Source organism: Dasypus novemcinctus, chromosome 18 (genome assembly GCF_030445035.2).
Source record: "Dasypus novemcinctus isolate mDasNov1 chromosome 18, mDasNov1.1.hap2, whole genome shotgun sequence".
Taxonomy (NCBI): Eukaryota; Metazoa; Chordata; class Mammalia; order Cingulata; family Dasypodidae; genus Dasypus; species Dasypus novemcinctus.
The window spans coordinates 84,346,438-84,374,331 of record NC_080690.1 but is presented as its reverse complement, the minus strand read 5'-3'; the positions used below and the strand labels follow the sequence as shown (position 1 = coordinate 84,374,331).

General features: G+C 49.1%; 1 protein-coding gene across 1 annotated transcript; it reads right to left on the bottom strand.

The window, feature by feature from the left end:
* Positions 1-816: 816 nt before the first annotated feature.
* SMIM17 (small integral membrane protein 17) lies at positions 817-17,151 on the bottom strand. The gene is made up of 4 exons (XM_058280930.1): positions 16,961-17,151; positions 11,885-12,168; positions 9,240-9,316; positions 817-2,714 (listed from the first exon to the last, which is right to left on the bottom strand). The coding sequence occupies exons 2-4, from the start codon at positions 12,051-12,053 to the stop codon at positions 2,604-2,606; spliced, it is 357 nt and encodes a 118-aa protein (XP_058136913.1). The 5' UTR covers positions 12,054-12,168; positions 16,961-17,151; the 3' UTR covers positions 817-2,603.
* Between the last annotated feature and the right edge of the window lie 10,743 nt (positions 17,152-27,894).

Below are 27,894 nucleotides of genomic sequence, written 5' to 3'. Positions count from 1 at the left end.
ACTAACAAGGAAGTGAGGATGGACAACTACCATACCAAGGAACAAGAGAGTCTACAACTACAAGCAAGAGAGTCCCATCCATCAGCCATATGGAATCAAGCCCCCCCTCAATCAGAGGTGGAGTGGGCATCATAGTCTCAGAGTCCTCAGGATTGGAGAATAAAATATGGACTAGAGTGGATTTACTGGTATTCTACTATAGACTTATTGTGATTCTAGCAATGGAAGAAATTATATCATTGATGTGGAGACAGTGGCCACTGGAGGTGCTAAAGGCCGGGAAAGGGAAAAGAGATGGAATACGGGGGCATTTTCAGGATTGGGAATTGTCCTGAATGACATTGCAACGACAGATACAGGCCATTATATATCCTGCCATAGCCTACAGAATTGAGTGGGGAGAGAGTGTAAACTACAATTGTAAACTATAATCCATGCTTAGTGTCAATGCTCCAAAATATGTTCATCAATTGCAATGAATGTACCACACTATATGAGGGATGTTGGTTAATGTGGGAGAAAAGTGGGAGGTGTGGGGAGTGGGGCATATGGGGATCCCTTATATTTTTTTGTGTAACAGTTTGTATAATCTAAGTATCTTTTTTGAAAAAATAAAAATATATTAAAAAACTAGTACAAAGAATTTTAAAATATAAATGTTAGTATATGTAATATATGTATATATTATCCCATATATATATAAATATAAAATCAAAGAGGAATTTTTAAAAGAGCAGAGTGGTATTAGACAAAGTGAAAGGAATGGGATTAAACTGGCCAAAGACAGTAAATTCGTATGTGACAAAAGATTCAGAATCAGGTTTTAACTAACATTTATTGAGTGCCTACTATATGTCTGGCACTGTGCTTGGTGTTTTACATATATTACTTAATTGGCAAAGACATGGTGCTATAGTTATATGCATCACATTACATAGCTGCTAATACATAAAGCAAAAGATTATAAAAATATCTTGACAGAGACACAATCATAGTAACAGATTTTCACACAACCCTACTGGCTTTTTGACAGATAGAGTTGGCCAAAATTAAATAACACATGAGTCTGAACAATATAATTGATAAGACACAGTTAATTAAGAGACATGTAGAATTTTGAATTCAACAGACAAGAGAATCCACAATCATCTTAATTGTCCATGAAACACAAAAATTGGACATGGTCTAGGTTACAATAAAAGCTTTGTAAAATATTTTGAAAGCATATTTTTTATAGGCCACATTCTCTGTTCACAGTGCAGGAAACAAGAAAATTGAATTATTTTTAAACAAAAAATAAACCCAACCACTGAGTTTTGAAGCCCTCTTTAGAAATATTACAATATAATAGTCAGACAACAAAGTAAGAACACAAATTATCTAACTTTGAGATGTGGCCAAGGTTATAACCAGAAATACATTTATATTATTAAATATATTATTATACCAAATAATATTTTCAAAAATAGAAAATAGATGAATTAAGTATTCAACTTAAAAACTGAGATGAGGAACACAAAACAATCAAATATAAACCTCATACAAATTAAAGGAAAACAAAACTAATTATAAATGAGAGAAATAATGGATATAAAGAAATCCTAGTGCTGGTTCTTTGGAAAAGCAATAAAGTAGATAAATCTTTGACAAGTCTAATAATAAGTAAACTGCAAACAGTGGTTGAAAGGGGACAGAACACATACAGAAGATTTTTGTTTAATTGTAAAATACTGTGAATAATTATAAGCTAATATCTGAAAAGCTCAACGGAAATAAGAATTTTCTAGGAGATGAAAGAAAATGGTAAATAATAAAAATTAACCCAAAAAGTAGAAAGTCTCAATAAAATGATAACATAGAAAGCAACTGAGAAAGCTGTCCAAGAATTAGCTGACTTTTTCCCTAGGCTCTAAGACCTGATTACTTTACTGGTGAATTCTTTCAAAATGTCAAGGAATTGATAGTTCTCAGCTACAGAAACTATTCAAAAGTATAGAAAGGGGTGAATGTTCCTTAAGTCCTTCTATGATGCAAGCTTAGCTATGATACCAAAAGTTGACAAAGATAGCACCAATCTCACATATGAAGACAGCAAGAATCCTACAAAAAAATATCAAAAAACATTCTGTATGGTGTGCAAGATCATTTTGTTAACTTACGACTTCTCAAATAAAAAGATATATATATCAAGAAATAGAATTCACTATTTGAAAAGATTGGTGCACCACATCAAAAGTTTTATCCTAAGAATGCAAAGTTGATTTGCTATTGGGAAATTTACTGCCATATTTCATCAATCCTAAATTGCACTTTTTCACTTTCTCTAAAGTCAGGATGGAGGTTCCAGTTGGTGGCATCTTATAATTAAGTAGCATTTTTTTCTTTCTCAGTGGCATATGAAATAATATGTGTCTTGCAATTGATAATGTCTTAAGTTTGATGAAATACAGTAAAGTGAAACCTCACAGCAATAGATTAAATACAAAAGGGAAAAAAATCATTTCAATGGGTATCTGAAAGGCATGTGAGAAAATTCAATATCCATTCCTGATGTTTAACCAGGACACAGGGCATCTATTTCAAAGTAACAGCCACCGTCACAGTTAAATGTGAAACATCATAGGCATACCCGTTAAAACCAGGAACAAAAAAAGGACGCATACGACCAAGACTATGGTCGTTTGTTGTGGAGCTTTTGACCACTCCACAAAGCCCTGAAACAGAAACAAAGAAGTATGAGTATTGGAGAGGAAGGGGTCACCATTGATACTTGCAGAAAATAGGGTTGTATAATTGGGATGAAAAGTGTATCGATTGAAACTCTGTTTGAATTTAAACTATACAACAAAGTGACTAGATAGAAGATAAATATACAAAAGTAACGTTCCTATACACTTGTGTAGGAAACTTCAGAATGTGATGAAGAGTTCAAACTTTCATTGGCCTATAAAATGTCACAGTTTTATATACCCCCAAATATATTGGCCTAACTTCTCTTTTGAACTCCTGACTTACATGTCTCACTGTCTAATTACCGTCTCCACTTGGATATTTAATATATCTAGTGACCTCCTTAAACCTGATATGTCCTAAACAGATATCCTAATAGCCACCCCTCCGCCAAGCAAGGCTCCTCCTGAGCTTCCCCATCTCTCTCCTCCAGGCACCTCTGTGCCTCCAACTGTGGCATCCTTGACTCCTCGCTTTCTCTCATCGCCCACACCCACATCATCAGCAAATGCTGCTGCTCTTCCTTCAGAATATATCCATCATCTGACCACTTCCACCCCCTCTACTGCCACCGTCCTGGTCAAAGCCACGGCCATCTCCCACCTGTATTCTTGCTACAGACTCCTGTTTGTTTGCTTGCTACTCCCCCACAATTTCTTCTCCATGGGTCAGCCAGAGCGTGCCTTCTAAAGCTGAAGTTGGATCAGGGCACACCTTTGCTGTAAACTGCCCGGGGTTCCCGCCGTATGCCCAGGCCCCACAGTTGGCTCCAATGCCCTCTGCAGTCTAGGCTCTAGCTACTTCCTGGCTTCCTCTCCTGCCACCCCACTTCCTCACTCTGCCCCAGCCACACTCCCACCTCTGAGCCACTGCAGTTACAGTTTCATCCTGGCTGGAATAACTTCACCCCAGAGAGCCTTCAGCTTTCTCTGTCACGTCTTTCCTCTCTTGGTTTAAACATCACTTCCTTAGAAAACTCTTCTGACTCTTTAGAACAGCCCTGCCAACACCTCCCCAAGGAGGACCCCCGCACTACCCACCCCCTCCCCGACGTTCTTTTTCTCCACGCCCTTCCCTCCACCTGGCACACCATACACGTTTGTCATCTGATCCCCCGTCCAGAATGCCAGCTCCATTAGCACAAGACTTTTCTTTGTTCACTGATGTATCTCCAGGGCTTAGTACAGTATCTGCTTTAGGCCCCATATACGAGCTCAGAAAATATTTGTCAACTGGGTGAATGAATGGAAAGACATACCATGATGAAGACGGGAGGACAAAATGTTTAATGATAATGATCCACTAGATTAATGATGAATTTAATGCAATTGCTATTAAAATATAATAACAGTTTGGGGAATGGGCCTGACATAATGTGGAAAGATAGGCAGTGTGGAACATTTTTTTTTAATCCTGTAAAAGAAGAGAAATGGAAGGGATGCATACTTTGAGATGTTAAAGCGCATTATAAATTATCGATAGCATTCACATCTCTAATCTCTGGAAAGGGACCATTTTTTCCCTCTAGTCTGCACCCCCCCCCCCCCTCCATCACTCAGTTCAGACTTTCCCTTTACAGGCAGAGAACTAGAGGGAAAAACTCTCTTAAACTGTTCCCAAAATGGGCAGAGCATCAGAACCCTCCTGGGGAGTTTTTGAAATACCCTGGACCACCCTTGCATTTTCTGATTCAGTAGAGCACAGTCACTTGGGCCAATTCCTCAGAATAAACCTCTTCATGCACATACATATATATCCTTGCGTTCCATTCTCTGGAGAGCCCTGACTGATGCACTGCCCATCCACCTTTGGCTCCATCACACTATCACCAGGTAAGCAGACATCAGGTGTCTCCTGACATGATGTACTGAGAAGGGCAAAATCACTTCTGCGCTATTCTGCCCTTACTGAAAGGAAGGAAGGGAGAAAGGGAGAAAGGGAGAGAGGGAGGGAAAAAGGGAGGAGAGAGGGAGAGAGGAAGGGAGGGAGGGAAGAAGGGAGGGAGAGAAGGAGGGAGGAAGGGAGAGAGGGAGGGAAGAAGTGAGGAAAGAGGGAGGGAGGGAGGGAGGGAAAGAGGGAGGAGAGAGGGAGGGAGGAAGGAAGGAGGGAGGGAGGGAAGGAGGGAGGGAGGGAGAGAGGGAGAGAGGGAGGGAGGAAGGATCACAACCTGCATCGAAGATAGGGAAATCTGAAACAAACCCAGACTGAGAGACTTTCTACAAAACAAATGCTCTTCAAAAGTGTCAATGGCAAGAAAGACCGAGGAAGGCTGAGGAACTGTTCAAAATTAAAGGTGGCTAAAGAGACCTTTCATCTAAAGCACATGTGATCCTGGACAGGGAAAGCTGCAACAGAGGGACACTGTAGAGGACGATCACAGCGACAACTCAGCTCATTCCCTCCCCGTGAACCTGTACCATGCCCCTCTCTCTGACTTCCAGCCCCCCATCAAGGGTGAAGACTATTTCTCACCCTTAAATATGGACTGGCTTCCTGATCCGTGGTGGGAAGAGGCCCTGGATCCTCCACTTTCTTTTTTGGAACAAGCCCACTTGCCCCAGGTGAGGACATCCTAGCTCATCCTGGCCGACCCCTAAACAGGTGAGAGGGCCCCCTGAGATGAGCAGGGTTATCCACGCAGCCCAGCGCTGCCCTCAGACGCAAGAGCCAAGACTAGGAAAGCGGCCCGGTGACCCGTCGACTCAGGATGAATGCTCACTGCTTTAACCCATTGAGCTGTGGGGCTGTTTGTTACACACCAATACGTACACCTGATACAGGAATTATTGGAATGATTGGCAAAGTCTTCCTATGGACTGTATGTGAAAATATAGTATTGAATCAATATTTAATTTCCTGGATTTGCTAGTTATGCTGTGATTAGGTAAGAGAACATCCTTGCTCTTAGGAGATGTATACTGAAGTAGTTAGGGCTACAGGGATATAGAGTCCTCCACCCACTCTCAAACAGTTCAGGAAAAAAATAATGGAAGGCTGTATTAGAGAGGGAGTAAAAAAGTACGTATGACCAAATGGTAAAGGTGAATCTGGGTAAAGCGTGCCTGGACGGTCTTTGTTTTATTCTCTTTTTTTCTTTTTTTATTCTTTGTGTTTTTATTTTTGTATTATTCTTGCAAATCTTCTGTGAGTCTGAAATTGTTTAAAAAATATTTTAAATGTTAACCTTAACCCCAATTCCATCTCCCTCCTGAGTTCCAGCTGGACCTTTCTAAAATGACAGGCCTGTATCACAGTCACGCGTTCACCCACCCTGAGCCCCACAAGGCAGCCCTGCCCGTGTCCCCTGTGCACTGAGGGGCCATCCCCAGCACAGAGCCTGAGCCCCGACACGAGCCGTCCAGGCAGCCCTGCCCGTGTCCCCTGTGCACTGAGGGGCCATGCCCAGCACAGAGCCTGAGCCCCGACACGAGCCGTCCAGGCAGCCCTGCCCGTGTCCCCTGTGCACTGAGGGGCCATCCCCAGCACAGAGCCTGAGCCCCGACACGAGCCGTCCAGGCAGCCCTGCCCGTGTCCCCTGTGCACTGAGGGGCCGTCCCCCAGCACAGAGCCTGAGCCCCGACACGAGCCGTCCAGGCAGCCCTGCCCGTGTCCCCTGTGCACTGAGGGGCCGTCCCCAGCACAGAGCCTGAGCCCCGACACCAGCCGTCCAGGCAGCCCTGCCCGTGTCCCCTGTGCACTGAGGGGCCGTCCCCAGCACAGAGCCTGAACCCCGACACCAGCCGTCCAGGCAGCCCTGCCCGTGTCCCCTGTGCACTGAGGGGCCATGCCCAGCACAGAGCCTGAGCCCCGACACGAGCCGTCCAGGCAGCCCTGCCCGTGTCCCCTGTGCACTGAGGGGCCGTCCCCAGCACAGAGCCTGAGCCCAGACACAAGCCGTCCAGGCAGCCCTGCCCGTGTCCCCTGTGCACTGAGGGGCTGTCCCCAGCACAGAGCCTGAGCCCAGACACGAGCCGTCCAGGCAGCCCTGCCCGTGTCCCCTGTGCACTGAGGGGCCATCCCCAGCACAGAGCCTGAGCCCAGACACGAGCCGTCCAGGCAGCCCTGACCGTGTCCCCTGTGCACTGAGGGGCCATCCCCCAGCACAGAGCCTGAGCCCCGACACCAGCCGTCCAGGCAGCCCTGCCCGTGTCCCCTGTGCACTGAGGGGCCGTCCCCCAGCACAGAGCCTGAGCCCCGACACGAGCCGTCCAGGCTGGCTAGTGAGCCAAGGCCGAGGGCGACGCCCGGGGCCTCTCCCGGCCGCAGGTCTGAGGCTAACCTCGCCATTCTCCTAAACCTCCCCCTTTGGTCCATATGGGGACGCTGGCACCTCCCGCTGCCCTGCCCCAAGCCAGAACCCGGGACGTGCCCCCTGCCCTCACCCTCCATGCCCCACGGGTCTGGAGATGCCACTGGGTCCATCCCCTCCACCTGGCCTGTCTCCCCTCCCCTGACCTCATCCCCAGGCTGCCCGAGGTCTAACCTGGCTCTGCCGCCTCTTCTCTATGACCTGGAGCTTCTCTCTGCCTCGGCTTCCTTGGCTGTGACCACACCAACTACCCCAGGGCAGGTTCTGAAGACGCGTGAGCTCTCGAGGAGGTGCCCTGGGAACGGTGCCAGGCTCTGAATAGGCTCGGGGCACGTGCCGGCTCTCAACTGCATCGTCCTGCTCATTTCCTTCTCCCTGGTATTTCAGCCTGGCTCCTAAACCCCCCTCTGCTCTTGTCCAGCCAACCTCCCTGCCACACGGGCCACCAGACTCAAGTCCCCCACTGCCTACGAGGTCCAGCCACCCCCTCAGCACGGGACACGGCAGCCAGAGGGGTTAACGTCTACGTCAGAACGTGTCCCTCCACTGTCCCAAACTCTCCTGCAGCTCCCGCCGTACCCACAGTGACAGCCAACTCGTCACTATGTCGTCCTCCCCTCACCTGCCTGGCCTCACGGCCCAGGCTCCCTGCACTGTGCTCTGGGCCCGCCGACCCCCTGCCTGCGCCTCCAGCCATTCACCTGCCACCTCGGGACCTTCCCCGTGCTCTGCCGCTTTGCCTGGAGTCCCTGCCCCCAGACACCTGCCTGCCTCACTCTCTGCCTCCGTCAGGTCTTACTCAAATACCTCCTCCAGGGTGGCCTTCTCTAGACACCCTTCTTAAAATAGCAACCCCCGTGCCCCACCCCAAATTCCCGAGTCCCACTGCTCCAGTTTTCTCTAGCAATGATTACCTCCGGCATAATGCCTGCTCTAGCTACTTATTGTGCTAATTGTCTTCCACCTCAGTGACCTTAAGCCTATGGAAGGCAGAGGCCATTTCTTTCCTGTGCTGTGTTGTACCCTCAGGGCCTTGAACACTGCCTGGCACAGAGCACATGCTCAATAAATAGTTGTGGAATGGATCAACGGTGTCACCCCGATTTTCATCTGCATCTCCCCCCGTGCTCCCCTCAACTCCAGTGTCCCCCCAAATGCCATGCTTTTGCACATGCTGTTCCTTTAGCCTTCCCTGCTTTGGCTGGGGAATTCCTGTTCATCCTTAAAATCCCAAGTCTGCTGATTCTTCCTCTCTAGCATCTCCAAGAATAAACCCGTTGGCCCACAGAATTAACTTCTTCCTCCTCTGGACTATCATGCTGAAGCCAGCAAGTATTTCCGTACTAACATGGTTTGTTCTCCAGTTTGTGTCCCTCTGTGAGTCAATAAATGCTTTTTCTTGCTTGACCCAGTCCAAGATGGATTTATGACATATGACTGGAAGAGGGGACCCACACTTTCCTTGACCCTCATGTGCTGCTGAGTGTGGTTACATGAGTTTTCTAAAGTATAAGACAAATGCACAAATAATATAACTACAGTTTTTATTCCATACATTGACATGCTTTTCCCCAAAAGAAAACATTAGGTCTCTGAATGAAAAAAAAGTGTGCTTGATATTTCTTTTTAGTATTATGCATAACACTTGAATTAATACCAAATAGGTGATTGGTGGATGGATGGTTGAGTGGATGGATGAATCGATGATGGATGGATGGATCAGCAGATGGGCTGATAGATGGATTAATGAATTGATGGTCATTGGATAGCAGGTGGATGGATGAGTAGGTAAACAAAGCCAAATCCTTTACATGGCCTGCTAGTATAGAGGTGGGTGGGTGGGTGGATGAGTGGATATACGGATGGATAGGTTGGTGGGTTTAATGGATAGACTGATGGCAGAAGTGTGAATGTGTGGGTGAACAGGTGCATGGATAATTGGATACATGAATGGATGGGATGAATAAATGGATGAGTAGGTGGATGAAAGGGTAGCTGGTGAATGAATGGACAAATGAATAAATAGCTGGTAGATGGTCCGAGAGATGGATGGATGGGTGGGTGGATGGGTGGATGAATGGGGTCACACACCTAAGCAGATCTTTGTCAGGCAGGGTAACTCCAGCTGAGGAAGGGAATGTAACAAGCCACTGAGATTGGGGCATTGGACATGTAACGAAAGAGGAGCGAGGCCACTTGCCTGGGAGTCCTCTGACTCATCCTCCTCCTCCACCGAGCTCCACTCCTGGGAAAGTACAATATCTTGAGAGGACAGGTCTGGGTGGGAAAGAAAGACGCCGTAAGTGACCAGCCCAGCAGGGTCTCCCCTTCTGCTCACATTCTCCTCCCACCCCACCCACTCTGGCCCATGTGGTTTGGTGAAGCCGAGAGGATGAGAGACCTGAATCCTGGACCTGTTTTTGTCAGTAACTGCCTGGAAGACAAAGTGGGTGCCCAGATGTGCTCCACCACCTGAGCCTCGGTGTCTTCGCCTGCCACATAGTTCCTCCGCTATGCCTCCAGGAAAATGTGGGAGGGGCCGGAGGGCTGGTCTAGGGACGTAAATGCCAACCGAAAGAACGCTAGAGAATAACCTAGGGACTGAAGAACACAGGGAACCCCGAGGTCAGTGAGGACTGTGGTTGATGGTACAGAAGCCAGAGTGTCCTGAGAGTTAGAGCAGACGTGCGTCAGTACTGCAGGGTGGTGGCAATGTGGAGAAGCCTGGGAAATACAACTGGAGTGACCCATGGACTGTGGTTAATAGCAATATTATGGTATTCCTGCATCAATATCAGAGATGTACCATGTTGATAACAGGGGAGGGTGGGAAAAGGGTGCCACAGGTACGCTGTGGACCATGGCTAGTGGTAACAGTCTGATACTACCTCATAATCCGTAACAAATGGTCCGCCGTGGTGTGGTGTGCTGGTGGAGGGGTGCTGTGTGGCAGTTCTACACATGTGCACGAGTGTTTTGTGAGTCCACAACTTCTGGACTAAAAATATATATTTAAAAAATGACAAACCTAAAAACGCTGGCTGAGGGAGTAGAAGAACAAACCCCACAGAATTAGATCAGCATCACCGTCTTCCGTGGGGGAAGTTGCCCGCGGTCAGGACTCGACCTTCTCACGCCTCACTTCTGAGCTGGAGCTGGGGTGAGACGGGTGCTCCGGGTTCCCGCCCTTCCCGGCCCCTGCCCTGCCCTGCCCGCACCTGCTGCTCGTTTGCAGCCGGCATCTGCAGCCACACCCCCTGCCCAGGCCTGCCCCCACCCCAGGAAGCGGCCCTGCCCTGGAGAGCGCTCAGCCCCGTGGAGGTGACTCTCTGGCGTCCCTAGCTCCGCAGGTGGCACCCCGGGCAGTTAACCTTGAATCTCTTTCCTCCCCCACCACATCCATCAGCAAGAACCCCCACTGCCCCTCCCAAACGTCTCAGCCCTGTGCACTCACCTCCTGCCCACCATGCGCTCTGGGGCACCCGGCGATCTAGAACCTTCCCTGCCTGGACAGCTGCAGGAGTCTCCTGACTTGCCCCCCACTCCGCTCTTGGCCTCCTAAGCGGCTACTGCCCCTCACTTCCACTGGACTCAGCGTCTCTCAGCCTCGCTACTGACTTTTGGGGCTGAGCACCCCTGCCCTGGCCAGGACACCCTAAACTGCCTCCAGACTTTGCCAAGTGGCCCTGGGGGCCACAGTCCCCCCATCGAGCTCCACTGAGTCGGAGAAACCTTTCTAAATCACGAGTGAGCCCAGGTCTTTCTGTTCTTCAAAACCTCCTGGTATTTCCCAATAAACTGGAGCGTTGACGTGGGGACAGTGGCCGTGGGAGTTGCTGAGGGCAAGGAGAGGGAAGAAGAGGTGTGATGTGGGGGCATTTTCAGGACTTGGAGTTGTCCTGAATGACACTGTAGGGACAGATGCTGGACATTATAGATCCTGCCATAACCCACTGAATGGACTGGGGGAGAGTGTGAACTACAATGTGAACTATAATCCACGTGGTGCAGCAGCACTCCAAAATGTATTCACCAAATGCAGTGACTGTGCCACAGTGATGGAGGGAGGAGTGGGGTGGGGTGTGGAGTATTTGGGAACCTCTTGTATTTCTTAGTGTAACACTTTTTGTGATCCATGTATCTTTAAAAAATAAGACAAGAAAAAAAAACAACGAAAAACCCAACAAGGCCCAGCCTCGCCTACAACAGGCCCGTCCCTCTGCTCGCCCCACGGCCTCCTGAGCGCTGCAGGGCCTCTCCGTCCACAGCAGGGCCGCCCGTGCCATGGCCCCAACTCAGGACACCGGACCCCTTCCGTCTTCCCCGACCTGCCCGGCTACCCTCGAGTCACGTTCCGTCAAGCTCCCTGTGTCATTGTCTTCCAAGCATTCGTCACCACCAGACATCACTTTCTTCTTTATTGCTAAAATACACACTCTCCGTTTCCTTCGCTGACATCCGGGCTCTAGTAGGGCCTCCGCGTTCACTTCTTATCCCTGAGCACAATGCCTGGCAAGTCACGGTGCTGGTGGTAGAGTTTCACACCGAATGTCCCCGTTGTTCGCGTCTCCCTCTGCCCACACGCGTGGGCCAGCCCCTGCCTCGCTGACTCTGGGCTGGAGTGTGTGGCTTACCTTGACCAAGAAGACATGTCTACTAAGGCCAGTCAAACTTGTGACCCAAAGAACAAGGAACAGATGACCGATCGCTGCCTTAAGACGCTGTGCTTTGGGGTGAGTTGTTACCCAGCAGAAGCTGACTGACACAGCGCTCCGTGCCTGCTCGTTGAAGGGGTGAAGGAATGAACGCTTAGCCTGCCCCAGCGCCCACGGGCCCTGCCCTCACCTTTCTCGCCGCTGTCCCAGCTGGTGGCCCCGACCTCCACGGCCTCCCAGTCCCTGGTGAAGGCGGGATGCGGCGGGTTCTCGCGGGGCCTGGTCTCCCGCGGCAGCAGCGTCTTGGCCCTCTCCGGCTCCAGCAGGCTCCGGATCTGCTCAGGCCTGAGACTCTGCATCTCCCCAAGGGGTGGGGCTTCTAGGACAGGCTGGGGGCAAGATGCAGCCTCTCACCTTCTCTGTCTCCTCCCGTTGCAGCGTCCCGTCCGGCTCTCCAGGCACAAGATCCAGAACCTGTGAATCGGACAACGAGCCACTCAGCAAGGAGCCACAAAGGGCCAGCCGTGCGCCGGGCGCCGAGAGGAGCGGTCCCTGCCCCCACGGGCGTGGGATTCCAGCAGGGCTAGCAGATACAGTGGAGAGCAGAGGCGGAGGCAGGGGCCCTGGGGGCAGGCGAGCAGGGAAAGGAACGAGGGGTGTAGGGTGGGGGGAGTGGGCGGCACAGCAATCTCCAAGGTCAGGGGCTTTCAGGAGGAGGCCGGTGCTACCCCTGGAGTCCCTTTGGCTGAGGAGAGAAGCCCCCGAGTCTTCTCCCATCCCCGGAAGCCCTGGCTTTCCCCTTTGTCATAGAAACAAAATATAGGGGAGTAGATGTAGCTCGAGTGGTTGAGCGCCTGCTTCCCATGTACAAGGTCCTGGGTTCGATCCTCATTACTTCCTAAAACAAACCAAAAAATCCAACTCTCACTGGGGAGCAGATGTAGAACCCCCTAAAGATATATATATATACATCTGTGTTCACCAGGTGGGAGTCAAAGTTATGATTTTCAGCGAGATATTCTTTAATATTCTTATTCTGTATCTTGTTACTTTGAGATTCAGGGGGTTGCTTGTAAGAAGCTATCAACTGGGAAGCAGACGTGGCTCAACTGATAAAGCATCTGCCTACCATATAGTAGGTCCAGGGTTCAAACCCAGGGCCTCCTGGCCCGTGTGGTGAGCTGGCCCATGCGCAATGAGTGCTGTGCCACGCAGGGATGCCCCCTGTGCAGGGGTGCCCCCATACAAGGAGTGTGCACTGGAAGGAGGGCTGCCCCATGCAAAAAAACCACAGCCCCCCCAGGAGTGGCGCCACACACACGGAGAGCTGATGAGGCAAGATGACGCAACAAAAAAAGACACAGATTTCCGGTGCCGCTGACAAGAATACAAGAAGACAAAGAAGAACACACAGTGAATGGACACAGAAAGCAGACAGTTGGGGGGGCGGGGAGGGAGATAAATAAATAAATCTTTAAAAAATAAATAACGTGTCCCTTTAAGTGGACCGAGGTAGACTTTTTAAGCAGCTGGTTGACTCATGCCTGCTGGTGGCAGTGTATATTAGCTCAACCACTTTAAAAACCATCAGCAGTGTCCCCTAGAGCTGAACATACACGTACGGTGGGTCATGGCAAGTCCCTCCTATGCAGGTTATTCTATTTAGCCCTGAGTAAAAAAGAAAATGAAAATAAAATGCAAATTGTTTAAATTTCATGTAACTTTGCTGCGTATGTCTGTTTAAACACAGGTGTAAATAAGTGTTGGCTAGTCTACTATAGACATGTGCCTCTAGCAATGGGAGAAATTATATCATTGATGTGGAGACAGTGGCCACAGTAGTTGCTGAGGGCAGGAAGAGGGAAGAAGAGGTGTGAGGTGGGGGCATTTTCAGGACTTGGAGTTGCCCTGAATGACATTGCAGGGACAGATGCAAGACATTGTATATCCTGCCATAACCCACTGAATAGACTGGGAGAGAGGGTAAATTACAACGTAAACTATAATCCACGCAGTGCAGCAGTGCTCCAAAATATGTTCATCAATTGCAATGAATGTACCACACTAATGAAAAAAGTTGTTGATGTGGGAAATTTGGGGGATATGGGGAGTAGGGCATATGGGAATCGTATATATTTTTTAATGCAACATTTTGTGTGATCTATGTATCTTTTTAAAATAAATAAAAATACATATTTTTTAAAACACAAGTGGATTTTAACCCAGGTATGCAACGTTGGCTCAAAACAAGAAAATAAATTGCCAGAATTAACTACATTAATAGATTATAGAAGAAAAAGAGAAAACAGCGGCACAGTGTGTGTGTTGTTGCAGGGTTTGAACCCACTTCTGCTGGGCTGTCAACACCACCTTGGAGTCCTCACAATAAAAATTCTGAGTTAAAGGAGCCCTTTGGGTATTGCTTTGGTGTCCTGTTGCGGCTGCGACAAAGCACCATAACCTGTTCCCTCCCCGTCCTTTAGGTCTGAAGTCTGAGATGGTCTCCCGGGCTAAAACCAAGGGGTCGCAGGGCTGCGTTGCTTCAGTCCTAGGGGAGCATCCATTTCGGGGCCGTTTCCCGCTGCCTGCACCCCTTGGCTCGCGGCCCCCTCCCTCCATCTCGTCTTTCTCACACTGCATCCCGCTGACATTGACTTTTCCATGTTCAAGGACCCTCGTGATGACATGAGCCCATCTGGATAATGACCAGGGATGATCCTCCATCTCAAGGACAGCTGATTCACACCCTCAATTCCATCCGCAACCCGACCCCCTCGCCTTATAACTGCACACACCCACAGGCTTGGGGGATTAGGAGGTAGAGAGCTTTGGGGATAAGTATTATACCTACCACCAGTATTAGAGGAAAATTGTCCAAAGAGGGAAAAATGGTAGGTGATTTCAAGATATAGAGCAAGGGAAGCAGATGTGGCTCAAGTGATAGGGCTTCCGCCTACCATATGGGAGGACCTGGGTTCGATCCCTGGGGCCTCCTGGTGAAAAAGAAGAAGAGAAAACGTGCCTGCGCAGTGAGCCAGTGCCCGCACGAGTGCCAGCAAGAGGAGCCAGTGTCCCCGGCAAGTGAGTCACGCAGCAAGATGATGACGCATCAAAAGAGAGACAAGGGGAGAGTCAAGGTGAAGCACAGCAGAAACCAGGAACTGAGGAGGTGCAATTGACAGGGAACCTCTCTCCCCATCAGAGGTCTCCAGGATCAAATCTCAGTGAATCCTAGAGGAGGAAGATGAGAAGACAACACAGACAGCAAAAACAGCAGGGCGCAGAGAAAGAAGGAAAGAAAGAAAGAGAAAGAAAGCGAGGAGGTAAGTGCTAGTGCAGGTGCTGCTAGAAGGAGACAACAGTCATGCAGGTGGCATTAATAAAATGCTGACTGGATGTGGGGGCGACCGCCTGACGTGGACTTCAGCTGTGACCTTGGGCAGGTCATTTAACCTCTGCATGCTTCAGTTTGCTCATCTGTAAAATGAGGTGATGAAACAGCAGCTGCTTTCAAGAGGGATTGTGAGCTTTCTAATGAATACATTAAATAGCTGATGGATGAAGGAAAAGGAACAGCAACAACAAAAGTGTCTCCCTCTCCTGGCATGTCCTTGCCCTTCCTGCCCAGACTTCAAGGTTGAGCTTAAGGTCGCCTCTTGGGGGATATTTGGCACCTCTCGGTGCTTGAACGGAAATTACTTTTTCGGGCCATTTCTTATGCAAAACTTTGCGCCAAACCGATGCTAAGTCCCGGGGGCTTGAAGCTGAATTCGAGGCCCTCAAAGTAGCTCACATCCTCCTAGAGGAGAAAAATAAGTGGCCTGGAACAGACAGAGTAGGGACTGTGTGTTTCAGCAAAGTCAAGTGCTACCAGTAAATCCAGACAGAAACGCTGTCAGAGGTTTGGCAGATAAATGCCTTCCGTATAAAAAAAAATTAAGAGCTCTCTTCTGTCTGGATTGTACTGTCACTCACTCTCCTGCAAGAAGACGTGAGTTCAGAGAAACCCTGCTCTGTTGCAAGGAATAGCAACTGATGCAGTTCGTGGCATGAGTCGACAGGGGGCGGTGGGGATTGCGGCAAAGGCGAGAGGGTCGTGCTGCCTGAAGAAGCTGCCGCAGCAGCCCAGCCCAGGCCTCTGAGCTCCCACGCCCGCCCAGGGCCTCCAGTCTTCTGATTGCTCGAGAGATGTTTGGAAATCTGTATTTTGAAATGACATCTTCCGTATTTTTTAAGCGGGAATCATTATTTCAAGCGTTGGGGAGCCGATGTGGCTCAGGGGTTGAGCGTCGGCTTCCCACTTTCAGGGTCCGGGGTTCAATCCCCGGTCCCGGTACTTCAAACAGGAAAAAAAAGAAAGGAAGAAGAAAGACTCCGACCACAGTCTGAAGGGCTGGGTCAGCCACCTGGTGGGGAGTGGGGCGGGGAGAAGAGAGACTGAGAGCACAGAGGACATTTTTTTTTTTAGGAAAAAAATGTCTGTAATGGGAAAGAATGTGAGAGAGCACTGCCAAAGGATAGTGTCTTGTTTACTGGCTTTTTGGAAAATATGAGATGTAGTTAATCATGAACGCAGGTTAAGGGGGGAAAGGCATGGCAAGAGGAGAAAATGGGGGGGGGAAGGGTGACGGTGAGAGGCGGGCGCCTTGGGGTCAAGGTCAAAGGGCGCTGGATTTGCCTTGGGAGGGGGAGGGAAGGGCGGAGACGTCTGCGGCGGGGAGGGGGCGCGTGGGGGCTCCAGGGCTGGAGCCCGGGTGGGCGGTGACAGAGCAAACCCGGCCGTGCGGGAGCAGCCTGCGAGCGCCGCGGGCACCGCCACCCCGGCCGGGCCTCAGCCGCCGCAGCCTCGCAGCCAAGGGGAGCGGGTCGGGGACGCCGCGCTGCCCCGCGTCAGCACCGGGCCCCCAGCCCCGCCGCCCTGCGCGGCCCCCGGCTCCCAGGCGCCGACAGCCCTGCACGCCCGAGCGCTCGCGGTCCGGCGCGGGCCCCGCGGCAGGAGGCCCAGGGGGCGCGGCGCGCGCACGCCGCCCACGCGGGAGCCCCCACGCGGGAGCCCCGACGCGGGAGCCCCGACGCGCCGCTCCTCGGGCGGAGGCTGGCACTCACCGGCGCTGAGGACAGCCCCCTCCCACGGGTGGGCCCTTCCCACGGGTCGGCCGGGAGACCCCCGGAGACCCCCACGCCGGGGACCACCTCCACGCGCGCCCCCGCGCCCCCGCTCCTTCCCGCACCCGCTCCCGACGGCGGGGGTCCCTGGAACACTCACGCTCGCCGGCCAGCCCCTGCGCGGGCTCTGCAGAGCGGGCGCCGCACCCGCCGCGGCTGCGCAGACGCGGAGGCTGCGGGGCGCCCCTGGGGGGGGCTGGGGGGTAGGGGCGGGGCGCCCCTTTCTTCCTCCAACCCCGGGAGCCTCAGCCGGCCGGGGCTGGCGGCGGGGACCGAGGCGCGGCAGCGCCCGGGGCGGGAGTGCGTCGCCGCGCTGCGCCGTGGGACTCGGGTGTGTCGCGCAGCCCCTGCCGCCCACGGGCGCGGAGGTCCGCCCCACGCCCCGCTGCGGAGGCGGCCAGAGCTGCGGAACCGCCCCGGCCTGCCGCTCCCGGCTTCCCGTCCACAACCAGGTGCGGGCGCGCGGCCCAGGGCGGAGCTCCGGCAGGGGTGGCACCCGCGGGTCCTGAGGCAGGCTGCCAGCCCAGGGGAGGGCCTGGCCATTTGCTGCCGTGTGGCTTCGCGTGTGGCGCTCGGCATCCCCGTGCCTCAGATTCCCATTCCGTGACGGATTGCTGTGAAGGGAAAAATTGATGAGAGCATACAAAGTGCTTAAAACAGTGCTTAAGAGCCCAATAAGGGTAGCAATTTTACAATGCAATGGCTACTGCCAAATTGTCATCATGGAGGCTACATCAATTTTTTTTTTCATTTTTGAGAAAGCCATAGGTGAAAAAATGGTCTCCCTCTGTAGTCATATTTTCATTTCCCTGGTTACTAGTGAGATTGAGCAAATTTACGTGCCTGTTAACCACGCTTATATTCTTTTCTGTGAATTGCCTGTTTAGAGCCTCCTAGCATTATTCTGTTTAACTTCTTATGGATTTAGACTTTTTAAATTTTTTTTAAAATTTCTTTCTCTCCTCCCTCATTGTTTGAGCTCACTGTCTACTGTCTGTGTCCGTTGTGCGCTTGTCTTTTTTTGGGAAAAGAACCCGGACCTCCCATGTGGTAGGCAGGCACCCAACTGCTTAAGCCACATTGTTTCCGTAGGCATTCTTTTTATATTATGGATATTAGTCCTTTGCCTGTTAGATATGTGGCAATTTTTTTCCTGGTGTGTCTCTTATCTTTTCACTTTGTTTACACAGTGTCTGAAGTTTTGAGTTTTGACAAAGTCCAGGATATCAATTTCTATCACGCATTTTGCTTGGGAGTCTTCTTTTAGATTCTTCTTGCCCTAGTGTCATAAACACACTTTCCTAGGATCCCCTCATACTTTATAATTTTGTTTGCATGTTTAGTTCCTTAAACTTTCTGGAATTTTATTGTTGATGTTATCAGGTAGGAGGGATTTGTCTTTCTTTTCCAAGTGGGTAGATAATAGAATGACTGATTATTCAGGAAAACAATGAAAGCAACTGCTATTTATCCAACATATACTATAAACAAAGAAATCTTAGGCACATTGTCTCATTTGAGTCTAACAACCTCAAGTGGTAGCTATTATCACCCCCATTTTACAGAGAAGAGAACTGAGGCACAGAGGAGTCCAGTGATTTGCCAAAAGGACGCACAGAACATGGAAAGATTGAGATGAAAATCTGAGCCAGGATTCAAGAACCTGGCTCTTTAAACTTCAGGACTTTCTTGAACGTTTTAATATATCAATGTATCACATAATTAAGAGGGGGAACTTCCTTTGTTTGGATGTTTAGGAGACAGTTTCCCCATCCTTCCAAGTACAGTTGGGAGCAGAGAAGGAAGAGATGCTTTGCCAAAGAACCCGAGGCGTCATTCCAGCCTCCCACAGAGCTCGAGGCAGTAAGTGAAGAGCTTGCCGTCATCCCCCCACTCACCGCTCACTAGCTTTGTGACTTTGGGAAGCCGATCAACGATCTCAGTTTCCTTATCTGTAAAATAGGGGTAATAATTGTTCCTGCCTCGTAAGGTTAATGAGCTAGTACATGAGCCTCATTCAAACTGAGTTCTGAACAGATGTCACCAGTATTATCACTATTACTGTTTTCTCAGTTAAGACCAGGCCCTCAACAGGGGGAAAGTCCACTTGTCATCCTGAGAATTCAGATAAAGGGCTGTTGCTAAGGTAGACCCAAATTTTTGGTGTTCCCCGTGGCCGGGGGTGGGGGTGGGGGTGCAGTGCTACAGAATGACTTCTTTGGATACGATTTCTTCCAGAAGGAGAAGAAAGCAGTGTGGAGAGCATCTGAAGGGTTCACTCCCAAAGAACTTTTTTTTAGCTACCAGGACAGGAGATTGAACCCAGGGCCTCAAATGTGGGAGGCCAGCACTCAACCACTGAATCACACCAGCTCCCCTGGGTTGGTTTTCCCGTTTGTTTTGATTGTTGTTGTTTTAGGTAACACCATGACCGAACCAGAACCTCCCATGTGGGAAGCAGGCGCTCAACCGCTTGAGCCACATCCGCTCCCCAAGGAACCTTTTTACTATGCCTTAGTTTAATCTTTTCCAAACTCCCGTCTTTCCCATATCCCTTTCTCAATTTTTGCCATGTTTCTGCATCAGTGAAAATTACCTTGTGATTGCCTCCATTTCCACCTAACATCTGTGTTAATATTTGCTCTTTATTTTAAACGAACTCGTTCTCCTAAAACTTTTGCTTAGACTACCTTAAGAATGAAATGTTTCAGCACTCCCATAATAGAAAGCCAGTTCCATATGCCAAAACTAATATGGAAATAAAATTGAGATTAATAAATCATAGATGTCCCCACGAGAGCCTCAGATATCCCCACCGGGGACCTCGAGGGGGGCTCAGAAATCAGCTGGAAAGAGAACCTCCAGCAGACGCAGCGGCGCAGGCGGAAACCTCCGGGGAGACCTGTCCGTGGTGCTGAATTCCCGGGCGGAGCGGAGGCGCAGGGCCCGAACCCACCCGCCAGGGAGTAGCCCTGCTGTGTCTTGGAAACGAGCCTTCTGGATTGTGGAGGTCGTGGGATGAACGTGGGATGAAAGCAGATGAGAGCAAAAACTGCAAAGTCACTTCCCAGACACAGCCCTGGCTATTGGGACAGCAGGGCCTGGCTGCAACCTGGCTGAAATCACTAACATGGAGTTTCCAAGATAGAACTGAGGGGGAAAACTCATAAGAAGGAAACAAGGGATGTACGTACCGAGGATTCAGGTTGTCAGTCACCTGGCTGGGGGAAGCATGGGAATAGGGTGGGAGGGCTACGGAGGTATATGGGAGTTATTAGTAAGGTCCAAGTTTTTATGCTGCTGGGTGGGGCCACAAAAGGATATTATTGTGTGTGTGTGCATATATATATATGGCATGGCTACACATTATGCTAACTTGAATGATAACGTTGGAAATCATGAGATTTGGGTGGCATTTTTGAAATGATGAGAATCATTGACATTTAAATATTCCTCAAAAACCCATTCTTTCAAATAGGACCAACTGTATAAATTTTAAAGTCTGTTATCTTAGTATAACTTTAGCTGGTGAATATAAGTACACATCATCTTTTGTCAGGGTCAGTCTTGAATTGTGCAAGGTCTTCAGGAATGAGTCCCTGGCATAAAATCCAATCACCCTGGACTGTTGAATGAATGGACAAGTTGATTCTGTGCCCAGATCTGCTCATCAGGAAAGTTATACTCCCCCCACCACTCAAGAGACAGGCATTCCTAGAATGTCCACCATGTGCTGAACACCACAGGGGACATCCAAGGTGACTGGACAGGTGTCCTGCCCTTAGGAAGATGGTGTCCTCCCTCTTCAAGGGGCAGGAAGCTTTCAGGCTTTGACTTTGAGCTCTCTGCCCAGCTAAAGGCACCGTGATCTGGTCCCTACCTACTTTTCTATCCTCTCATGGAGGAGCTGGCCAAGTGGGTCTCAGTATTCCAAAATCTCAAAGTCGGCGGTCATTACATGAGGTTTTTTTGTTTGTTTGTTGTCTGTCTCAACAAGTATTTAGGTTTCCATATTGGTAGGTGCTATGTGTATCTAATTAATCCCTATGCTGCTGCCACCTGGAAAATTCCTTGGCACACACTAGATGCTCCATGAAGGATAGAATGAATGAATGCAATTTTTGTAAATGTAAAATATCTACATTTTAAAATATTTGCAACTCATTCGATTAAAAAGAAAATGAGGGAAGTGGATGTGGCTTTTGGGCATCTGCCTATCACATGGGAGGTCCCAGGTTTGGTTCTCAGTGCCTCCTAAAGAAGATGAGCAAGATAGCAAGCTGGCTTGACCATCTGTGGCAGCCAGCTGACACAACAAGGAGACACAAGAGGAAACACAATGAGAGATACAGCAAAGCAGGGTGTAGAGGTGGCTCAAGTGATTGAGTGCCTCTCTCCCATATTGGAGGTCCTGGGTTTGGTTCCTGGTGCCTCCTAAAGAGAAGATGAGCAGACACAGAGAGCACACAATGAATGGACACAGAGAGCAGACAGTGAGTGCAAACAACAAGGTGGGGGGTGGGACAGAAATATATCTTTTTTTTTTAAAGAAAGAAAATGAGTGAACGGAAACAAACATCTTTTGGCTGGATGCAGCTGACGACCCACCCACTTTGGGCATCCAAGGTCATGGATGCCCTGCAAAGCAGGACCTGCCATGAGACCATCCCAAGGGCAAGTGGCCTGCCATTTCTGCCACTTACCCAGAAGGCAGGGTTAGGTGGCACCGAGCAAACCACTGCTGGTAAGGACCACCCCAAAAAGAGAAGAATCTACCTCGCTGTCTCTGACACTGCAGAGAAGCCACAAGTACATGTGCACATGGTTTATCTGGCCATTAGCCAACGAGTGGACATTTAGCTTATCTCCAAACAGTGACCACTTGGGAGCATCCAACACCTTTACTTGATGTGTAAATGGCACAGCTCAGACTTAACCAGGGCAATCTCTCCCCAAAGACCTTGTTTCATTACCACTGAAAACTCTTCAGTTTATTCTAAAAAAAAAAATAGAAGGATGACAGAGGTGGGAAAACTCACCTATTGCCTCAGACCTTCCAGTGTCAAGAACCTTGGGGCACATAGAAGGGCAGCGATTTGCCATGTCTACTTAAAGAAACAAATACCCTCCTCCCGACCCTGTCCTCACAAACCAATCAGGTAGTGACATTATCTTCACTTGACAGGATGAAATAGATCTTTGTGGATGGATATGGAAAGATCTTTAAGACATATAGCTGATGGGGGGGGGGGGGGAAGCAGGTTGCGAGCACCTGTGCAGCCTGATGTCACTTCTGTGCAAGCTCAGCGGCACATAAAACAATGTCAGCCCCTTCACAGGCATGCATGGGTGTGCAAGCAAAGGCTGACCAAGCTGAAAGCGACAGGTGTTTAAATGACAAAAGGCCTCACAAGATCACCACATGTATCAGGTTTACATTGGTTCACTCATGATGAAAACGCAGTAATTATTATTTCACTATTAAATGAAACTCGTGGCACATCTTCAAATGTCAGCATGGAAAACTCCGGGATAAGCCGCTTTTGCTGAGGAGCCCAGGCCTACAGGAGTGGTCAGTCGTACTCTGTTGTCTGGGGACCAGGGCTAGGGGAGTGGCGTGTTCTTCTACCTAATCTCAGAGGCAACTTAGTTTTTTCCGACCATAGTATGCCATGAAGGTGATGATTTTGCTTCCACAGGAATTGATTATAAAATTTAAAATTAACATCTTAAAAAGAAAGAAAAGAGAAGAATCCAAAGAGTTAAGGGTTGCTGTATTTCATTGGATCAAAGATATTGGCAATTGTAAGACATATCTTAAAGTCAGAAAGCACAGCAGTTCATTTTAGTATCGATGACGTTTGACACAAAGATTTCATTATCACAACTTACTCGATAACGGTATTGCCAGGCTCCCTGGAAGCAGCTGATACACACTTGGGATTGTAATAACGGGTTGCATAGCAAGAGCTAGTCCCATTTTAGGGAGGAAGAAAGTGAGGTTCAGTTCAATTCACTGCCATATATGCACATGTAACTTACCCATATTTCTATAGGCACGTATGCATATGCCAGTGAAAGGAAACACCCTCCCACAACAGCAGATGCTTCCCTCTGGAGCCGAGGCGGGGAAGGCATGGTAAAGTGTGGTCAGCGGGAAGCCCTACTTTATCAATATGTATTTCTACACCTTTAATAAAGAAAGTGTGTTTCCTCACCATCTGTCAAGAAACAGGGTTTTTAGAACGGGTTCAGAGAAAGCACAGGGCTGTCTGGAAGGGGGCGAGGGCCTTGCGCCGCGAGCTCCACGACGCCGGCACGGCCGGCCCCTGTAACGCTCGCTCGACGCGCCCGCCGCGCACGGCCGGAACGGCAGCTGCGATTCAGACCCGAGGACGAGCGCTCGGCCCGGCGCCTCCCCCAAGGCTCTCCGACCTCAGCAGAGCCCCTCGGGGCGCCCGCGGGCAGGAGGGCAGGGGGCGGCGGGGACGCAGCCCTCCTCTCCTCAGAGCGCACCCGAGCCACCGCCCGGTGACCGCCTCTCCTCTCTCCGTCCGCGGGAGCGGGTGGGCTGCTCTGGAAACTCGCCCCGGCCCCCGCCCGCCTACCGCTTGATTTCCTTCCCGGTCTGGGCTGGGCCGTCCGATCTCGTCTGATGGGACTTCCCGGCGGTCTCTGGAGTCAGAAGAGGCCGCGTGTGCGTGCGCGCCGACCCGCCTCTGCTGGCGTCGAAACTGTGACCGGGGGCTGGCCCGGGAGGAGGGCTGGGGAGGGAGAGGAGCGAGCCGCTTCTGATCGAGGGCGCTTATGCCTCTTGAACGTTGTATCAAATACGCACATAAATGAGTGTGTGGAAAATGAAATAACCTTTTAAAGGATTAGCATAAAATGAATAAAAATTAAAAAAAAAAAAAAGAATTGGGATACCATGCTGGCATGAGATCGATTTTACCTTAACACTGATATTTAAAATCAAAGCCAGGGAAGAGGACTGGGCCCAGTGGTTGGGGCGTCCGTCTACCACATGGGAGGTCCATGGTTCAAACCCTGGGCCTCCTGACCCGTGTGGAGCTGGCCCATGCGCAGCGCTGATGCATGCAAGGAGTGCCGTGCCACTCAGGGGTGTCCCCCATGTAGGGGAGCCCCACGTGCAAGGAGTGCGCCCCATAAGGAGAGCCGACCAGCGCGAAAAAAAGTGCAGCCTGCCCAAAAATGGTGCCTCACACGCACGGAGAGCTGACGCAACAAAAAGAAAACACAGATTCCCGTGCCGCTGATAAGGATAGAAGTGATCACAGAAGAACACACAGTGAATGGACACAGATAGCAAGGGGGGGGGGGGAGGGAGGGGAGAGAAATAAATAAAAATAAATCTTTAAAAAGAAAGAGAAAAAAGATTTAAAAATAAATAAATAAAATCAAAGCCATATGCCACATTTTAAATAATCAAGTAGTACTTAGAAATGGGCCCCTGAGAGATGCTTTGCTATTCCCTGTATTTTGCTGTAAGCCTGAAATAGCTCCTTATTACTTTTTTTGAGTTTTTCCCCCCTGAGATGGCTGCCTCGTTGTTCACCCTCATTGTCTGCTAGTTGATTTTGCTCGTTGTCTGCTCAGTTTTTTCTTTTTTCTTTTCTCTTGTTTTGCTCATTGTCTGCTTGTTTTTCCTTTAGGAAACACATGGGATCCGAACCTGGGACCTCCCGTGTGGGAGGTGGGTGCACAACTGCTTGAGCAACCTCCACTCCCAGCTCCTCATTGCTTTTTTTTTTAATAGAAGACACTCGGAAGGTGCCAGTTCCAGGAAAAGAGGGAGCGTCTCTCCCGCTGAAGGCAGCTATGAAACCTGGAGGAGCAAACTCAAGGCGCCGTGAGGGTGCCACCTGCCAGGGCAATGGGCCTGCTCCCGCCTCCGTTCAAAGACTGCCGTGGTCCCCTCCGCCAGCCTCCCCTTCTGCCGGGGCGTGGACTTCAAGTAGTCGGCCTGCACAACGGCAGGGCTGCCTTCTGAAGTCCGCTTGTTGTTGTTTCAGTACTCACATGTGGTGTCCTTGCTTGTCTCTGGAAACATGCCTGTTGTGATAAGACTTAAAAGACAAATTTATCCCTGGGATTTTCATGCTGCTATTTGAAGCTATGCCATGAGTTCACTTAATGAAATTTCTGTGTTTTCATCACGAATGAAAAAATATAAACTTCATAAACTTGGTAATCTTGTAAGGTTTTTAAAAAATACCCATAGTTTTTAATTGGACAAGTCCTTTACATAAATATTTAAGCACATATACAAAATATCTGACATTGTAAGAAGCATAAAAATGAATGTTATTTTTCCTGGCTTAAATAGAATTCTAAGCGTTTCAACAAAATACACCTGTAAACCTTTCTTGAACCCCATTTTTAACAAACCAACTGTAATTTAACCCATTATTGAGACAATTAAAGGAAAGCTGATCGCAGATCAAGTCAAGTATTAGACGGTATTTTAAATTATTGTTTGTTTTGTTTGGTGTGATATTGATGTCATGGCTAAGGAAGGGGGAGGAGGAGGAGAAGGAAAAGAAAATCCAGAAAGGAAGTCTTTGTTAGAGACATGTGCGGACGTATTGAGCGTGGGTGAAACTAGGTGATGGCTGGGTTTGCTTTTCAGTGGGCTGGTAAGGTAGGCATGGTGGTTAAATTAGACAACACTCATGTAGGTAACCATTGGAACTGGGCCATGGGTATGTGGGGGTTTACTACACTAGTCTTATTACTTCAGTGTGTGCTTGAAAACTTCCACGGCAAAATGTTCAAAACTGAAATGTTTACTGCAAAAATTCAATATACAATATACCAAAATTTAAATACAGAAGATAAAGCAGACTACTTCTTATCAGAGGATGCAAATATTCTAGGCATTCATGTATTATACAAGCATGATCTTAATTCCTAGAACAGCCCCCCACACAACAACTGGGGAGAAGAATCCAAGCTCCTTCCTGACCAAAACCTCTCCTCCTAGCCTCCTCCCTCCTCCCCTCACACCAACGTCTATCAAATCAGCACTGAAGAAAACAGGCCAACTGCTCACCGCCTCTCCCCTCCACTGCCTCCCGCTTCTCAGTCTCTGCACAAAGCAGGTGATCACCTATAAATAAACGTTTATAATCTCTGTAAACAGATCTCTAAAGAAACTTGGCTTAACGGACAAGTCCCTTTATGACTTTTCATGCCCTGGGAAATATTTATTAAGTGAGTATCTACTGTGCAGGAGATGGAATATCTGTTGAGCCTCGTGGCGTGTGGGGGGTGGGTGTGAGTAGGTGGATGGGTATAATTCCCTCTAACATTTCTCCCTGGTCTTGGGAAGCCAATATCCCCAGGGAAATGTGTGGAGCATGGTCACACCTAAACTTCACATCAACCTTGAGGTGATAATTAAGATGATGAAGATGTAACACTTAAATAGAACTCCCTTTGTGCCGGGTGCTATCCTAAGTGCTTCACTGTATTACTTTACTTGTTTTTCACAACACTGTAAGGAAAATACTGTAACAGACACTAAGGCACAGAGAAATTAAGTCACTTTCCCGAAGTCCCTTAAATGGTAAATGGCAAAGCAGAATTAGAATGTAGCAACCCATCTCCTGGAAGCTGTTACATGACGCCGCAGCATTCGGCACAAGCTAGTCACATGATAGCTACTGTAACTGCTGCAAGAGAGACTGGGAGATACAGCTTTTATTCCAGGCAGCTACAACTTTTTAGAGGTTCTAGCTCTATGTAAGAAGGAGAGATCAGATACTGGGGAACAATGAGCAACCTGCACTCTCTGAGCTTCTTTAGGATTAGGATCTAAAATCTCAGGAGCTTCTAGGTACTCCCTGTGATGCAACAGTGAGGGGTGAGACAGGCATTCTCATACAGGAAGCTGTATCAGTTAGCTATTGCTGCATAACAAACCACCACAACATTTAGTAATTTAACAAAGTAACAAGCATTATTTTTTATTTCTCATGAGTTTATAGATTAGCTTGACAAGAGGACAATTTAATATGGTTCAGCCTAACTTTTGGAAAATACAAGAAAGTTTTTTGAAAAAGAAAAGAAAAATCACCTGTAAGCTCACCACTAAAGTATTTGCCCTTTGGTTTACTTCATTTGGAAATTTTATACAAAGAAGTATGAACACGCTTAGGGTACCATTTAAGTAACAACAGCAGGAGGTAATATTGTATAAATACTAGTATTTTAACTGCATAAAAATATTCCTGGGGAAAAAATACCAGAACAGCAAGTGTTATAATACAAACAGGGGCCTCTAGGCTGATGGAATTTTTCTGTTCTACTTTGCTTTCCTATATCTTGGAAAATTTCTGCAATGAATTTATGAAGGAAGATTTTCACTTCGTTAAAGACTGGTAAACATGATTTTAAGAGGTCTTATGCTATTCAGTGGTATTTTTCCAAAATAAAGTTACTTCTGTATTTTTCCAGAACCTAAAAATGCTACGTCTCTGGGGCCTATTGCTGCTTACTGAACCCTCCGCAAACTTAGAAGCGTAAAGCAGCCCTGCCACACTGTTTCCAGTGAGGGCTCAGCTGGCGGGTCTGCCCGCATGGTGCTGGCCTGTGGCCGCCGCAGCTGGACGGCGGAACCGCTGGGTGCTGGCGGCGCTTCTCTCCCCACGGGTCCCCTCCAGCAGAGGAGCAGGGCCTTTTCCATGACGGTGCAGGCTGCAAGCGGGAGGAAGGGACGCTTCCAGCCTCCTCCTGCTAGACCAGGACTTTCCAGTGCCCCTTCTGCAAGTCCCAAGCCAGGGGTCAAGGGGAGGGGAAATAGATTTTATTGGTCCATAAAATGAAGCAGAAGTGATGGTTTTCAAGTCCCCGAGCCGAGGCCTCAAGAGGAATTGCTGTTGGGAAGCGGTTGTGGCTCAACTAGTAGAGCGTCCGCCTACCACATGGGAGGTCCAGGGTTCAAACCCCGGGCCTCCTGACCCGTGTGGAGCTGGCCCACGCACAGCGCTGATGCGTGCAGGGAGTGCCCTG

What these genes read in the sequence shown, in the direction of transcription:
- SMIM17 (XM_058280930.1), bottom strand. Translation starts at nt 12,053, where the DNA reads ATGCAGAGTCTCAGGCCTGAGCAGATCCGGAGCCTGCTGGAGCCGGAG. An exon ending in CTGGGACAGCGGCGAGAAAG is followed by an intron (nt 9,317 to 11,884) that starts GTGAGGGCAGGG and finishes TTTCCCACCCAG; the next exon opens with ACCTGTCCTCTCAAGATATT. An exon ending in ATGAGTCAGAGGACTCCCAG is followed by an intron (nt 2,715 to 9,239) that starts GCAAGTGGCCTC and finishes TTTCTGTTTCAG; the next exon opens with GGCTTTGTGGAGTGGTCAAA.